The 17,774-nt window shown below is 40.5% G+C and overlaps 1 protein-coding gene across 1 annotated transcript in view; it reads right to left on the reverse strand.

The window, feature by feature from the left end:
• LOC103598783 (lactation elevated protein 1) overlaps positions 1–17,774 on the reverse strand; it is a gene marked incomplete at its 5' end in the record, with an annotated part of 70,938 nt that overhangs the window by 34,735 nt on the left and 18,429 nt on the right. The window contains one exon of the mRNA XM_008582844.1: positions 8,246–8,297. Coding sequence (XP_008581066.1) covers positions 8,246–8,297 — 52 coding nt within the window. The remainder of the gene's footprint in view (positions 1–8,245; positions 8,298–17,774) is intronic.

The following is a 17,774-nucleotide window of genomic DNA, read 5'->3' on the forward strand; positions in this document are numbered from 1 at the left end:
CCCGCGCCTCGCTCAGCCAGTGAGCAGGAACCGGTCTGTATGCGGGATCCGAACCCTCGGGCGGGAGAGCCGCTGCGCTTCCCAAGCGGCGCACTTATCCAGTGCGCCACCGGGCCGGCCCTCTTCTCATCTCTTATGGCCTATCCACTCGCCTTTTTTTTTTTTCCCTTTTTGTCTTTTTTCGTGACTGGTAACGGGATCGCAACCCTCAATGTCGCGCCCGCACCGCGACCAGCAACGGGATCGCAACCCTCGGTGTCGTGCCCGCACCGCGCTCAACCAGTGAGTGGACCGGTCTGTATATGGGATCCGAACCCTTGGCGGGAGCGCCGCCACACTCCCAAGCGCCGCACTCTACCGAGTGCGCCACCGGGCCGGCCCCCCACTTGCCTTTTAATACACCCATCCTTCCGTTTATAAAGCCTAACAGCTCATACCGTTTAGTACAGGACTAATCCTGACACACGCCGTTCCCAACAACCTACTTGGGCAGTACTACATCAGCGGTTTCGGGATAGCCCCCACCTTCCCGCCAGGCCTTAGCTCAAGACTTATCTGAACTTCCCCCCCAACCTCTAGCACTTTAATACAATATGTGAATGACCTCCTCCTATGAAGATTCACAGGCCCACACTGTTGCTTTCCTTAATTTCCTGGCCTCCAGGGGATATCGAGTGTCCCCCAATAAGGCCCAAATTTCTTCTCCTTCAGTTCAAGAGTCTAATTTCTGAATTCCCTACTCCTACTGCAAAGGGTGTTATCCTTTCTTTCTTGGGGCTTGCAGGGCATCTTTGCCTATGAATTCCTAACTTTGGCGTGCTAGCAAAGCCACTTTTGGGGGCAGCCAAAGGGGATCCTGCCGTTCCTTTAGATCCCACAAAGCTCAATCATTCTCACTTCTAGCAATTAAAAGCTGCTCTCCTCACAGTCCCAGCTGTATCTCTCTCAAACCTATGTCCTCATCCTTTTATCCTAACATCACCAAAACCCAAAGATTGGCAGTCAGGGTTTTGGGACAAAAGGCAGGAGATATTTTCTCCTCAGGTGCATACCTCTCTAAACAACTAGATGCCACATCTCGAGAATGGGTCCCAGCTTACAGGCCTTGGCAGCAGCTGCCCTTTTAGCATAAGAAAGCTCTAAACTAACTTTTAAACAACAGTCAAGACCTTCTCAGCCATGAGGCCAAGTCAGTTCTCTCCCTTTCCTGCCTACAACTTATTCACCTTATTTTCATTGAAAACTCCCAGTTCTCCTTTAAACCTTGCCCTCCCTTAAAATCCAGCCATTCTCATCCCAAAACACTCAGGAAACTTTGAACACAATTGCATGGAGGCTTTAGACCTCTTTCTCAGTCCCTTTCCACACATCTCCCCACATCCCATTACATGGTTCATAGATGGGAGCACAACCTCCACGCCCACCCCCGGGGCAGGTTATGCCTTAGTAAATCTAACACAAGCTATTGAGACTGCACAACACCCAAAGGAGGCTGGGGTTATACACTGCACTGGACACCAAACCTCCAATGACCCCATTGCCCAGGGAAACAAACTGGTGGATCTAACCGCAAAACAGGCTGTTCAATCACCAGGCCCCCACTCTTCTTCTCCCACTCAGGTCCTTCTCATGGCCCCTACGCCCTTATCCCAATACACACTCCAAGAAATACACCTCCAATGGTTGGGAGCACAGAGAAAGGACAACTGGTACACTCTCTCTGGTCGCTATGTCCTCCCTACTACACAAGCTGAGCAAATCCTTTCAGATTTCCATAATTCACTTCATATAGGCTATGAACCCCTACTACATAGCCCTTAATACTCTCCCCACAAAAGGACACACTATCTTCTAACCTTAGTAGATCCCTTTTTAGGTTGGATTGAGGCTTTTCCCTTCACTTCAAAGGATGTTACAGCAGTAACACATGCTCTCACCTCAGAAATCATCCCTCATTTTGGCCTGCCCACCAGTCACTCACTCGCCTATGGGCTGCCCCCCACAAGCCCACAGGCCTCAGCACCCCTCAAACTTATGTATGGTAGGCCCTTCACTCTCACACCTCTACTTTCCAGCTCATCGCCTTTAGGCCAGTATCTCCCCACTCTTTTGCTCATTAGGGATCTTCTTTGGGAACAGACCAACCTTCTATTACCTCATCCTTTCCCCACCACCTCCTCAGACTTTAAACTGAGCCCAGGACAGCAAGTGCATATTAAAACCCAAATCCCAAAGCCTCTCTCACCATGCTGGGAAGGGCCTTATACAGTACTTCTCACCAGCCCAACAGCAGTAAAAGTACTAAGAAAGGCCCCCTTGGTATCACTTATCCTTGGTAAAACTAGCACCTGAGATTTTACCCAAAAATCTGTTGACACTAAGCCAGAGGGGTCCCTCTACTCAAATCCCAACCCAACATCTCTCCTCACACTTCGCCCATTTTAGGACCCACAAAACTGAAAATCTCCAGGACCTCCGCTCTTCCCCCAAACCCAGAAGAAGGATGATCTTTCCCCCAGCGATTATCCTCTCACTCTTGCAGGCCCACTTCACGTCCTTTGCACAAGAGCTACTATTACACTATCTGTTCTAGTATTTGCTACAGGATTGACAGCAGCTGCCCCAAAAGACTGTAACATTATAGGAAGATTTCTCCTGGCCCTCCTTTACCTCCTATCAGTAGGACGCTTCTCAGCAATTTAATTGTGGCAATGTGCCCTTTAAATTCTTTTGGCTCCCTAACCCTTCGCATCCTTCCCATGTTTTTCCCCCTATCTCAATGCTCCCCCTTACTTGGAACATGGAGGTTCCAGGTCCATAGAGACAATGCAGTCCTCAGCAAATCAGACTGGTCCCTGAGTGACTTATCTGTTTCCCACTTTGCGAGAAACTTTTTGTGGTCATCCCCTCCCTGTCAATGCAGCCCGTAACATTTCCACAAATGTCTCTTCACTTTCCTCTAATCTTACCTCAGTGGGGACTGTCAGCGTTGTGCGGGGACTGCCCACACTCTGCCTTACTAACACCACCAAATTCTACCACTCACTTACCCCCTCCTCATCCATGCCCTGAAACCGGAATATATTTCCTTTGTAAAACTATGTTATCCTGTTGCCTGCCCCCAACTTGATTTCTTGCATATTCGTTTGGCTCGCCTCTGACAGAGGTGACTGGGACTAACTTCGGCCCCTCCCTCTCAGGAAGTGCCCCTGCTCTCATAGGGCACTAATTGTACCTTTTAATCGGGGCAGGGATCCTTCCTGCAACTGGAACTGGCATAGCAACTGACTCTCTATTCTATCAAAAACTCTCAGAAGAACTAAGTATGGATAGCACCTCCCCGCTCCAGTGATAGGTCACCTCACTCGCAACAGTGGACAGTCGCTTTACAGAACCATTGGGCCCTTTACTTCCTTACAGCCGAGAAGGAAGATACCTGCCTCTTCTTGGGGGAGGAATACTGTTATTACATAAATGAGTCCGGGGTGATCCAAAACAACTTAAACCATTTCACCGAACCCTTGGATACCCTGGCTTATGCCCCTACTAGGTCCCCTAACTGTGCCTTATCCTACTTTCTGGCCCCTGTCTCTTTTGGTGTTTCTCTAATTTCTTGCAGGAAAAGGTCACCGAATTGTCCCTGCGAGGAGGATATCAGCCCCTCAGAATCAGCAACCCTTTCTCGGAGGAATACAGCCTCCCCACATGAAACCAGTACCCCGCCACCTAAATCTTTTATTTTTTCCATATCTTTGCCCATCTCCAGCAGGAAGTAGCTTCAGAAGAATGAGACCTCCGCCCTTTTCCCCTTTTTCCTATACTTAAAAGGCAGGAATAATAGATCTGCAACATAACTAGCAACACTTTAGACAAGCCCAAGTACAAAATAGCTCCACCCACCTCCTCTCCTCCCCTCTCGCTTCCCTTTACAAGAAGCCTCCTGACTTAGAAACAAGTTTCCGGCTTCTGCATCGGTGCAGGGCCAAGTACAAAATAGCTCCACCCACCTCCTCTCCTCCCCTCTCGCTTCCTTTTACAAGAAGCCTCCTGACTTAGAAACAAGTTTCCGCCTTCTGCATCCGGTGCAGTTCTCCACCCAGTTACATCAACCTAATGGTCCCTCCCCCCGTACATTTTGCACCCAAAAGCTAATATAAACTCTCGCAAACCCATTGTTGGGACTGTCCACCATTTTCAGGGCAGCCCTGGGCCCTGTGCCCCTCTGAGCACAGCCCAGCAGATTTCTTTCTTTAATAAAGCTTGAATGGTACCCGGCATCTTGACTCACTTTCTTTCAAGAGGTTATACTTAAATTTTTACTTACTTTCTATTCATTCTTTCTCTTAACGCCTATCAACATCTGCATTTTCTCTACTTCTAATGGAGACTAGTAGATATACCCAAGTAATTATCAATTTTTTACTTTCCTCAGCACCAAACGTACTTAGGGTGAGTATCAGAGGAGAATGTTCAGTTCATTATAAAAAAAATAGAAAAATAACAGGCAACAAAGATCTTTCTAAATGTAAAATTCTGTCAATGTGGCTATGATATGCACCTTTAGATTTAATATGGTAGGAAGGAGCCTGGTATGGAGGAAGTTCAGAGATGCCAAATAATTTCCCTGCCCCAAATCACCAAGTGGCTAGCTAGGTCACTAAAGTTCTATCTTCTACACCAAAGTTTTCAGTAAAAAATCTCTTAGAAGACTCTTTTTAAATGCAAGTGATCTGGAGAGGTAACCTATTAATCCAATGCTATCTGTTAAAATTTAGCAAGTAGTTTGAATAGTTTACATTAAAATAGTTTAGACATTTAGCTAGAAGGTAGGACTTGGATAATCAAGTCCAACCAGTTTAGTTTAAGTGGTAGAGAAAAAAAGCTTAGGGATGGTACAGTGAGAGAGCCATTCCTACAGGGGCAACAGCAGGAACAAACCCAGCAAGCCAACATGAAGTGATGTATACTAGAGCCGTTAGACCAGCGCTTTTCAAACTGCCACTACAAATGAGACAGAATAGGGCTAGGCCTGTGAACCAAACTGACTACATTCTCCCTGCAGAGGATACTTTGTTACTTTTCCACTCTACAGTCATGAGACCCCCCAGGGCGCATGATTACCCCATGGTCTGCCCTGATAAAATAAATTGAGATAAGAGGGAAACAGATATTCACTGAGTTGCAAAACCCTTACCCAAGGTTTGTCTCCCCTTGTAAAAATTAAGTTACAGATTACCCTTAAGACCCCTTTAGGAATTCCCACAATCGCACAAAGCTTCAAGGTGACCACTACAATGACCCTCCTGGGGTGATGATAATGAACACTACCATCACCTTGGACCTACTGAGCAGACACAAGGACTGAAACCCCAACTGAGCATGCACCCACAATGCGACCAGGAAGAATAGAATGGACCACCTCCAGAGACACAGAGTGATGACACTAGCCTGCACCCCTTAACCCCTTTCCCTATAAAGGACTCTGAACAGTTCCCCTCAGGGTGCTAGCTTTCCTGAAGCTACCCTCCTTATGCATAAGTCTATCTCCTCTTTTAATAAAGCATTGCTTTATTATTTATTATTGTTAGAGCATTGCTTGCTTTATTAAAAGAGGAGATAGGCTATATTATTGCTTTATTCCTGGGTGCATTGTTCATTTCTAAGACTTTGGGACCCAACAGCCTAATTCAGTAACACAACCAGAATTACTTTGTCATGAAATAGAATAGAATAGAATAGAATAGAACATATCAAAAAGCACCATGTGTAAGGTTAAGTATTCTTTAATGAAATATTTTTCAGGTGAGCACGTGTGTGCTCACACGCATATATGAGGTCAGTATATGAAATATATTCTTTATGATGGGTCATATTTAAAAATGTTTCAAAGCCATTGCACCATTTTGTAAGCTTTGAGTGAGCAAAGGCTACTTCTGCTTTTATTAACTATTACATCTCTAGAAACAACACACTGCCTGGCAAAGGCAGATGCTCAATAAACTTGTCAAATAAATGGAAGAATGAGGACAGAAGATGTTGAGAAAAGGTAAGGAAGAAACTAACACTAAATTTTACCTACTTCACAATTTTGCTTTGGTCTCTATAGAATCATTTAAAAAAAAAAACTTATATTTGCTCAAGAGAGGATTCTTACCAGGAGATTAACTTGTAAAACCTAAAATGCTAAATTCTACTCTTCAAGCCAATATTTAGGAAGCCAAAATTTCTACGCAAGAGCACCCCCAAATGCTAAATTCTACTCTTCAAGCCAATATTTAGGAAGCCAAACATTTCTACGCAAAAGCACCCTTTTCATAGCTGTCCCCCTGCAGAAGAAGCTGGAAGGGGTGTCCCTCCCTCCCTGCAACCAAGCCTGGAAGAAGAAGTATGTTTCCCAACTCCTAAACTTAAAACCAGCCTATCTTCCAACTGGTGAAATTAGAGCCCAGTGTCAATGTGAAACAGGCGAGGTTAAACCAGGTGGCACTAGAAATGGGACAGATAAACAAAATGTATTTTTATTCTCTTCCAGTGTACCTGAGAAATCATTAGCCCTGCCATCACTGCTGCAGTCTGCTAGTCAAGAGCTGAAGCCTTGTTTCAAGAAAGCTAGCTGTAGGGTAAGAATGAAGCCTCAAAATACTACTATGCAGCTTTTGGCTTCTACATGAGATGTGCTAAACATTTTATTAATGAAAATATTTCATTTCAAGATTGAACCAAAGGCTGGCCGGTTAGCTCAGGTGATTAGAGCATGATGCTGATAACACCAAGGTCCTGGGTTCGATCCCTGTACTGGCCAGCCACCAAAAAAAAAAAAAAAAGATTGAACCATGATGTTAATCCCTGCAGTCCCTGGATTTAGAGTCCATCTGAGTCAATCATCTCAAAACATATATGAAGAAGAGAGTTGAGTGAAGTGGGCATGACAGAGCCCAGAGTGCAGGAATGAGGAGTGAAAGAAGGTACTATGCAGCAGATATCCTCTTTTCCCAGCAAATCTCCTTAAAATTTAATACCTGTTTCCCAAGTCTAAAAAAGGAGCATAGTAAAGAATAAGAGCTTGTGATGGCATACTGAGGCTATCCTCCCAGCGAGAGCCCTCCAAAATGAGAACTCATCTTTTATTACCTATTTTGTAAGTATTCTGAACTAAACTGATGATAACCACCAAAACGTTCATCTCACTTCCTATTTCAGAATACCTTTTGCTTCCCCTCTCTATTTTATAAAGATGTTTCTAATCAAAGGTTGCCACACACTTAGGCTATGTTAACATCCTATGTTATCACATCTTTTCTAATTCTTTCAAGCATTCACATGAATAACTTACATTGTACCTCTCTTCAATTAGTTAGAATTTGGCGTATTTTTCAAACTAAAATCTGACAACTTTCATAGGAGTTTTTTTTTTTTTTTAAGTCCTTTTGCAGAAGTGCAAGCAGTTGTGTTTTACTAACCATTTCCATTTATGGTTAAATGGTTAAGGTAAGAGGGGAAACAGAGCTGTTGATTTTAGCAATGACTGAAAATGAAAGTGAAGGTACTGGAAGTAAATGTTCTCAGGAGGCACAGAAGTGCAAGCAGTTGTGTTTTACTAACCATTTCCATTTATGGTTAAATGGTTAAGGTAAGAGGGGAAACAGAGCTGCTGATTTTAGCAATGACTGAAAATGAAAGTGAAGGTACTGGAAGTAAATGTTCTCAGGAGGCAAAGAATGAGAGCTAACAGGATGAGAGATCTGCTAGCCGTACCCAAGGATGCAGGCACATAAAATTGATCAAGTATCTGGTATAAACTGCTTTCTACATAAGAAGTATACATTGGCCGGCCCGGTGGCGCACTGCTGCAGTGCGCCGCTTGGGAGCGCGGCGGTGCTCCCGCCGAAAAGTATTAAGCTGAGTCAAATAGCACTGAGTAATAAGATCCTGATTTATTTAGTAACCTATCTACACGATTTCCTTCCCTGAAATTAACTCACTTTATACATTATACAGTATACATATATATAATGTTTGCACCCTAACAAAGTAACTAATCCTGCCTTACAGGACAGCCCCATCCTACGAGAAGTGAAAGCTGAGATAATTGCCTTCCTTTCTCCTTTCTTCTCCCCCTACTTTACCCTGCCTCATCCTATTCCTTTGTTGGTAGTGGATTAAGGGATGTAAATGAAAGTTATCCCTGAGCAAAAGCTGGGAAACTTTCTGTCTGGCCCACCCAAAACTTTTTTAACACACTTACCAACATCTCCATAAACATACAGGCCCCTTGGAGGTTTGCTCCTTGAAAAAAGCTGCAAATTAAGAACAAATTAAAAAATCTCTACCATGAAAATAATTAAACATAATCATATACATAACATTCCTAACTATGCTATATACAGGACTAAGAGGGGCTATTATACACAATAAGAAAAAAGTTGATGTAAAAGGCTGTGACTCTGGAATATTACTAAGTCTTAAAAGGAAGGAAATTCTGACATAAGCTACAAGAGGAGTGAATTTAAGGACATTATGTTAGATAAAATAAGCCAGACACAAAAAGACAAATACTGTGATCCCACTTACATGAGGTATTTAGAGTAGTCAAAAAATCATAGAGACAGAAAGTAGAAACAGTCGTTGCCAGGGGCGGAAGGGAAGGGGGAATGAGGAGTTATTGTTTAATGGGTATAGAGTTTCAGTTTTACAAGATGAAAGAATTCTAGAGACAGATGGTTGTGATGGCTGCACAACATTACGAATGTATTTAATACCAGTGAACTGTATTCTTAAAAATGGTTAAGATGATAAATCTTATTTTACCAAAAACAAACAAACAAAAAACTTGGGGGGAGAAAAGAGCTATGAAGCCCCACTTAGGATTCAGTACAGGAGACAACAAGCATAGTAGCCCAGAGCAAGGGCTCCAAAGTCATACAGCTGGAATTTACATCCTCTGCACCACATTAATCTTCCCCTTTTCTTCCAGATGGGCTCCCTAAACAATGGCAACCAGACGCAGAGATCAGAAGAATTTTCCCAAAGAAACTGAATGATCTCCAGAAAAAATGTCCCAAAGGTATTTATTTATGTGTGGGCTTCTCCCAAAGAAAGGCCTGGATCCCTACCAGAACATCTTAACAGTAAAGCAAACCGCAACAAATTTCTTAAGATGGAGCTTTCAATCAGCTTGTTAGTACCTGAAAAACTAAAATCAATTGACAGCCAAAAACTGATAGAAATTTGAAAAAAAAAAACCTTCCAAGGTGAAAGTCAGAGACTAGAGCAAATAAATATACAGGTGGCGGGTGGGGGTGGAGAGGCATGGCAGACTCAGAGGACACAGAGAACTATGCAGAGAGCAAAAGGAAACTTCAAAAATAAAAGTGTACTCAGTATAATTAATATACTGAGAAAAATAAGAAAAGCTATTAAAACTATAAAGCATAGTGGGGAGAGGGCAGTCTCTTCAATAAATAGTACTGGAAAAACTGGATATCCACATGTAAAGGAATAAAATTGAACCTTTATTTTATACCATACACAAAAATCAACTTGAAATGGATTAAAGACCTAAACATAAGATCTGGAACCATAAAACTCACAGAAGAAAACAATAAGGAAAAAGCTCTTTGACATTCGTCTTGATTTTTTTTGTATAGGACACCAAAAGCACAGGCAACAAAAGGAAGAGTAAACAAATGGGACTGCATCAATCTAAAAAGTGTCCGCACAGCAAAGGAAACAACCCACAAAATGAAAAGGCAGCTTACAGAGTGAGAGAAAATATTTGTGAACTGTGTATCTGATAAGGGTTTAATAACCAAAGTTTATAAGGAACTCAGACAACTCAATAGCAAAAAAAGAATAATCTGATTTAAGAATAGGCAAAGGACCTGAAAAAACATTTCTCCAAGACATAAAAACTGCCAACAGTTACGTGAAAAGGTGCTCTACATCACTAAGCATCAGGGAAATACAAATCAAAACCACAATATCACCTCACACCTAACAGGAAGGCTTTTGTCAAAAAGACAAGAGATAAGTGTGGGTGAGGGTGTAGAGAAAAGGAAACCCTTGTACACTGTTGGTGGAAATGTAGATTGGCACAACCACAGTGAAAAACAGTATGGAGGTTGTGAAAGAAATTAAAAATAGAACTGCCATATGACCCAGCAATCCTTCTTCTGGGCATATACCAAAAGGAAATGAAATCACCACCTTATAAAAATATCTGGACACCCATGTTCATTACAACATTATTCACAATAGCCAAGATATGGAAACAATGAATGTGTCCATCAACAGATGAATGGATAAAGAAATTGTGGTGTGTGTGTGTGTGTGTGTGTGTGTGTGTGTGTGTGTCTGTATATAGTACATACAGTCTGCCCTCCATATCCCTGGGATTCCAAATCTGTAGACTCAACCAACCAAGGATTAAAAATATATTTTTTTAAATGCGTCCATACTGAACAGACTTTTTTTCTTGTCTTTATTCCCTAAACAATAAAGTATAACAACTATTTACATAGCATTTACATTGTCTTAAGTATTATAAGTAATCTAGAGATGTAAATCATCTTTATGCTTTAATTAAGTATACAGGACTATGTGTGTAGGTTATATGCAAATACTACACCATTTTATGTCAGGGAGTTGAGCATCTGTGGATTCTGGTATCTGCAGGAGGTCCTGGAACCCATCTTCCTTGGATCCCTCAGATACTGAGGGACAACTGTAGAAAACACACACACACACACACACACACACACACACTTGTATATATGGAATATTATTCAGCCTTAAAAAAAAAAAAGATATCCTGCCAACATCATGAACCTAGAGGATATGCTAAGTGAAATAAGCCAGACATAGAAAGAAAAATACTGCAACATCTCACTTATATGTGGAATCTAAAAAATATATATATATTTTAAAAATCAAATATATGGAAACAGAATTAAAAGGTGGTTACCAGGGGTAAGGGGTAAGGGAAATGGGAAAATGTAGGTCAAAGGGTACAAAGTTACAGTTACGTAAATAAATAAGTAAATAGAACTATAAAGCAAGAACAAAATGTCATTTCTTTAAAAGGAACATTAAGAACAGAAGAGAGCACTCTTCTGGAATCACAGAAGTCTAGCACATGGTAGCAGAAATAAAATTTCAGAAAAAGGATTAGAAGATAAGTTTGAGGAAATGTTCCAGAAAATACAACAAATTAACAACGAAAGATAAAAATATAAGGAAATTAAAGGATTAATTCAGGAGGTCCAACATCTGACAAAAAGGAACTCCAGAAAGAGAGGATCGAGAAAAGAGAGAGAAGCAAGTTACCTAAGAAATAATTCAAGGATTTTTCTCAGAACTGAAGGACTTGATTTCTAGGTTAGTAGAGCCAAGTGCCCAACACAATGAAGGAAATAAGACCCACACCAATTTACAATACTGAAATTCCAGAACACCAGGGACATTAAGATCATGCAAATGTCTGAGGTGGTGACGGAGGGAGGAGTAGGCAGGTCACAAACAATGGATAAAGAAATGATTTCCGATCTAATCCATCCAATCTATCCATCAGTGTAACGACAGAAAATCAACTTTTCATATATACAGGATCTCAAAAACCTCCCCCAGAGAGAGAAAAACACAGGCTCCAGGAAACACAGAGGATCCATGAAAAGAAAGGAAGCCCTGGTAAGATGAGGGCTGCCCCAGGACCACAGCAGTGCAGCATTTCAAGAAAGCAATCAAGTCCAGACAAAAACTAGAGGATGCAGGGCTCCAGGGACAAAATGAAACAGAACTTCACTTTACCTGATGTATATTATTACTGTTTTGAATTTTGTTACATTTAGAAGAGTGACCTTTCAACTCTGCAACAGTTCCTAGACACGTGCAAAACCCACGGCATGCCAGAGCAGAGCAAATGCAGAGAGGGTAAAAATAGAAAAAAATCAAACATTATGCCACTTTAGCACCAACCAGAGTAGTCAATAATTTGGCAAAGAACATTCACAAAAGCTAAATTTCAGGATCTAGTCTATAATGCTTTTATTTTCATTTTATATTAACCTATGTATTCATTCTAACCTGACTCAGAAACCTCTCTTGCTTGCTGTTCCTCTTGGCTTTCTCTACTAAATCCAGCCTGTGATTCCAGCATACGCCTTCTAGACCTGGCCATGGTTTAGATCAGGCAAAAGGATCTCCTTTGCTTTGATTCTGCCATCTGAATGGCTTCCCTGTGTCTCTCTGCATGTTAACTCTCCATCTATTCTGAAATTTCAATTGAAAACAGATTTCTACTCCTGCCAAAACCTCTTAATGTTTCTTAGTTTTTTTGTTTTTTATATGAATCATTATCACACACTGGTTTTCAACTTGCCAGAAAAAGCACTATGATCTTAAACAATTTTAGAACAGCTTCAAATTGGAAAACTTGCATAAAATCTAATAATCTGTAAGTATATTCTATGTATTAGAAATCTTTTGAAAGCAACACTCTGTATGAAGTAACTGGCAGTGTCATGGCAATTCATAATTCTTTGCAAAGACATTTTGTAGGAATAGTTTAAGGCCTACTCTAGTACTGCTCACATGGTACAATCAATAAATGCCAAATAAATGAAGTTCAGGCAAAAAAATTAACAAAGATGGGGGAAAAAGATGGCACGGCGAGGAAAAAAGAAAGAAAAATAAAGGAAAAGGAAAAAAAAAGTTCTTGCATGGGCAAGAACTCAATGCTGCTAAAAAAAGTAGTACCAAGTGTCCTATCTTGTTTTCCCCACTCAATAACTCAATATATTTTAGAAAGAGCACTTTGTGGCAAATATTATATATTACATATATAATTTGTTATATTGTGTTATATTTTACAGTAATATTTGGAAGATGATATATAGATACTGCTATATACTATCAAATGAGAAGATCCTCAAACATCCAAGATCACATGAATATTGATTAAGATACAGATTTTAATCTATATAAATTGATAAGCAGAATGGATACCTATCTAACAATACACATTACACATACTCTATCTAAACAATATTACATACTCCAAGTATTTTCACTTGGGGAAGCAAGCTAATTTTTTCCTAATAAAATTTCAATCTTCCAATAATTATTGAAATTATTATAAAGGATTTAAAAACCTATATCTTAAGAGAAAAATCAGAGGGTCAAATGGAGAATGGTAAGACTATTGAGAAGGCTATAAAATGGGTTCTAAAGAAGTACTTAAATTCTTTATTAATAGTAGTGATTTCAGGGAAAGTTAGGTTCACAAAGTTTTCTTCAAAATGACTGTCACACAGGAATGCACACCATTTGCATACTCCTAAATTACATTTTTTCACAACTTACCCTATTTTTCAGTTCCCTTAAATTTCCTTTCTTAATGTTTTAATTTCCGGGGTGACCAGTTAATCGGTTGGTTAGAACACTGTGTTGATAGCATCCAGGTCCAGGGTTCAATCCCTGTACTACCCAACCACAAAAAAAAAAAAGTTTTGATTTGCTATAATTTGTTCTTATGTCTCAGAAACCCCAGGTAACTATAACAATGACCATGAACCCCACCATTGCATTGTTCTTCGGTGCTGGCTATTCTCTATGTACTCCCCTTACGCAGATGCCTTCTTAATCCTGTTCTGTGCCCCCGGAGATTGACTGTGCTGGCTAGCTGCTGGATGGTTTAATATGTGAGAGGCAATACTTGCAAGAGATAGGAGAGAGGGGACAGAGAAGGATCTGGTCTTCTTCTCCTGTCCTCTCCTCGCTTAGATGCTGTGTTACAGCAGAGCTCCATGCCTCCAGGACCATGAGATGGTCCAACCCTCAGGCCACAGGTCCACCTCTCACCAGGATCCTCCTTAGCCCTCCATCCCTTGTTCAGTGCCTTAAGCCTGCCCATGCCTCTCTAAGTAGTCTCCAGATTTAGTCTTTATTTGAAACATCTGCTGTGAATTGTTTCCTGCCAGGATTCTGATATACTTCCAACTCCCAAAATGAACACACTTAACACTCAATTCAGACTTGAAAATCTGAAGTAAATAAATTTCTCTAGTGATCAATTATAAGATTTGTCATAAGTTACTTGTGTCTTACGGAATTTGTAAAGTAAGATGATGACACCTGCTCTAATGGGTTTTTGATGAGGATCCAATGACACTGCCTTTTAGACTGTACAAATGGTAAGCTTAAGGATGATCTTGAAAGATGGTGATAACTACATCCACCAAGCATAAAAGATGAAGTGGAAGAGTATTGGAGTTGAATCCAAAAGACCTGGGTACGAGTCCTGGTTCTGCTATTTATTAGATATGTGATGCTGGGTAAGCCATATCAACGCTCCAACCTGCTGTTTCCTTATCTGTTGGGTGCAGGGCACAACACAGGAGAGTTCCCACTCACTGCCCACCTCTGTATGCCTAATCACAAGGCCCAGTCACTCACACTGAAGACTGCAAATTTCATGTGCTTACTGATACCTGTATATACCCAGATCTGTGGTCCATGAACAAAGATACATCACACCCTTTGACACACAGCATACATTCGGTAAGCTCAAACAATTTTACATCTATAGAAACTTTATACTCAAGAAATCAAGAATACATTCAAGAACACGTAGCATAATTTCAAACAGTCCACATGCTGTCATAAAGGAAATCTCAGTAAACTCCAAAGACTCAAATGTACTCCAATCATAATGTAATAAGATTATAAATATATAATGGAAGGAGAGCTAAGAACTGAAAAATCTCCTACTAAGTTGTCTACCCTCCCATCACCTTCACTCAGACTGCTTAAGACTCTAGAAAGACTCATAGCCCTGCACAGTAGAACCTCTCACCAGGCCCTCAATATTGTCAACAATTCTGTTTCCCTAGTTAGTCCACTCTGTCTCCGCAGTGATTCTCTGGAGCCACCTCAGCTTCCTTCAAGCTAAACTATGTTTCCCCCATCACTTTCAGAAAATGTCTCCTACTTCTTCATAAAGAGAAAACAGAAAGCAATGGGTAGAACTCCTTCAGCTTCTTATATGGAATTGTAATCCACCCATATCTGCACCCATCCTTGTGGAGTACACATAAAGCAAATGTATTTCACAGGGCCTGGTTTTCCAAAGCCTTGCAATTTCAAATGTTAACCTTACAAAAGACAGGAAATTTTCCCCAAGGTGTAGTCTCTGTTGTAAGATAAAGAATTGTAACACAGCAAGGTTGCTGGCTCAAAGACAGACAGGTTACTGATTGATATGTAAAGATACTGGGAAATTGCTGTAAGAAGAGAATATTTGCTAAGATCAAGCTTTTGTTGGTGGATCAACTTAACTTCTTGTAAATTGCATTATGGAATGTCACCTTGCCTGTCTTACTGAATGTTACCAGCTTCTATTGTTAAACTTGTTAAACTATACTTAGCTTACATGTTCAAGTTGGAGAAACACTGAATCACATAAAACTCACACAAAGTTTCTGTATTACAGGATTTCTCAGAGCCTTTACTATACTAATGGCATTGTGTTTCTCTGAGGAAGAGCTATGCATAACACATTTCCCAAACTTATTTGACCACAGAATGCTTTAAAAAAAAATTTTTTTTTCCATGGGGCGGCTAGCTTGTTAGCTCAGTTAGTTAGAACATGGTGCTGATAACACCAAGATCCAGGATTTAATCCCTCTACTGGCCAGTCACCAAAAAATAAATAAATAAAAGCCAAAAAGCTTAACGGCTGGCTGCTTATCTCACTCGGTAGAATGTGGTGTTAGTAACACCGAGGTCAACGTTTTGGATCCCAGTACTGGTCAGCCACCCAAAACAAAAATAAAATTTCAGGGACTAATATTCCCACTTTTAGGAAAGGATTTATTCATTAGATGATAAAACTAATAGAAGATAATTAACAGATCCAAAATGGACATGCACTCCAAATCTGACTCAAAAATCCAAAATGTTTCCATTATACAATCTCCCTGAGGATTTATTACTAGAAACATCAGACAAGCTTTAGTAAAAACTCTTTCATACAACACCATCAGGCACAAACCCCAAGAAAAATATTATGCTTAGCTTTGGAATTTTAAAAAATTTCTTATTTCAATATATCTCATTGTTACTACCCAAAATATATGACACTTGTCCAATTTAGGTTTCTACTTAAATGAAAAGCAAAGATTCAGGTCAGAATTGTATTTGAGAACTAAGATTTCTTATCACTAACCAGTATTTTAGAACATGAGATATTGCTGCTAACCTTGAAAAATCCCCTTATCTTAGGCCTCTGTTTCTCATCTCTCAAAGTAGGAGACTAATCTAGATGATTCAATTCCATGCAATTCAACCAACATTTATTGAGCATTTACTCTGTACTATACATGCATTGTGCTGAGGATACAATGATGAATAGAAAACAGTCCCTGCTCTCAAGGAACTCACAAAACAGAAGGGGGGACAACACATAAATAATATGACACAAAGAGTACGTAACAATATATAATAATAATAGTATGTGTAACGAACATACAAGGCAGGCATGTACTAAATGTTCACAACAACATAATGTAAAGAACTGAAGTTCTCAAATTGAGGAACCTAGGATACTGCAGCAAAATTGCAGGGGCACTGAGGTCTATTTTAAATGTTTGAAAGAAACACAGCAACATCTGTCATACACTGGGCAAACTATTAGCTCAAGGTAGTTCACATTTTCAATGTTAGCTTATACTATATTCCTTTCGAAAATGTCATATGTTCGTAAAGCTGGGTTTTCAATGGTTGCTATGATTAAAAAAAAAAGGCAAGTACTGTGCAAAAATCAGTGTGCAACAGAAAATTAGAATGGGGGTGGCTTGCAAGGTTTGAGAAATTATACTTGTCAACAGGTGCACACATCCCAATAGTAAGTAATTGCAATTACTTAAGAATGAAACTGCAGTATTTTTCTTTCATAGTATGTGTATTATTTTAACAGTTTTTAAGTTGTTGGGACTTAAATCTGTAATAATTATTTAATATTTACTCATACTTAATAAGTTAGATTGGTACCCAGCTACTTAATAAACAACGTTAGGTGTTTCTTTTGTTCCAGGGGCAACATAAAAAAGACACTAAGGGTACAGAGAGCCAAGAAAGTTAAAAACTTCTTCTAGAGAAGCATGAATAAAGGCCTGGAGAAACCAAAAGGTAATCAATTAACCTTGCATGAGGGCAATTAAGGAAAAATTACAGAGGGGAGATAGCCAGTGAGCTTGCAAGTTGAATAGACATTTGCCAGATATATGATAGAAATAGTCATTCTAGGGCCAGCCCGGTGGCGCACTGGAGAGTGCGCCGCTTGGGAGTGCGGCGGCGCTCCCACCGAGGGTTCGGATCCCATGTGGAGACCGGTTCCCACTCACTAGCTGAGCGCGGTGCGGGCACAACACCGAGGGTTGCGATCCTGTTACCGGTCAGTAAAAAAAGACAAAAAGGGAAAAAAAAAAAAAAAAGAAAGAAAAGAAAAAGTCATTCTAGTCTGGAGGATAAGCAAAGACATTCTAATCAGGAGGAATGAGTGATTCCTAGCATGGGGAATGGCATTCCTAGCATGAACAGAAATGGTTAGGTAAGGTTCAAAAGATAGGCTGAGGCCACATATCCAAGGACATTTCTGCCTGGCATGAATGAACAAACAAATGAATGAATTTTTTTTTTTTTCATGTCCGGCAACGGACCGCAACCCTCAGTGTTGCGCCCGTACCGGACCGGGACCAGCAACGGGATCGCAACCCTCA

This window comes from Galeopterus variegatus, unplaced genomic scaffold, assembly GCF_000696425.1.
Source record: "Galeopterus variegatus unplaced genomic scaffold, G_variegatus-3.0.2 Scaffold2734, whole genome shotgun sequence".
NCBI classification, from domain to species: domain Eukaryota; kingdom Metazoa; phylum Chordata; class Mammalia; order Dermoptera; family Cynocephalidae; genus Galeopterus; species Galeopterus variegatus.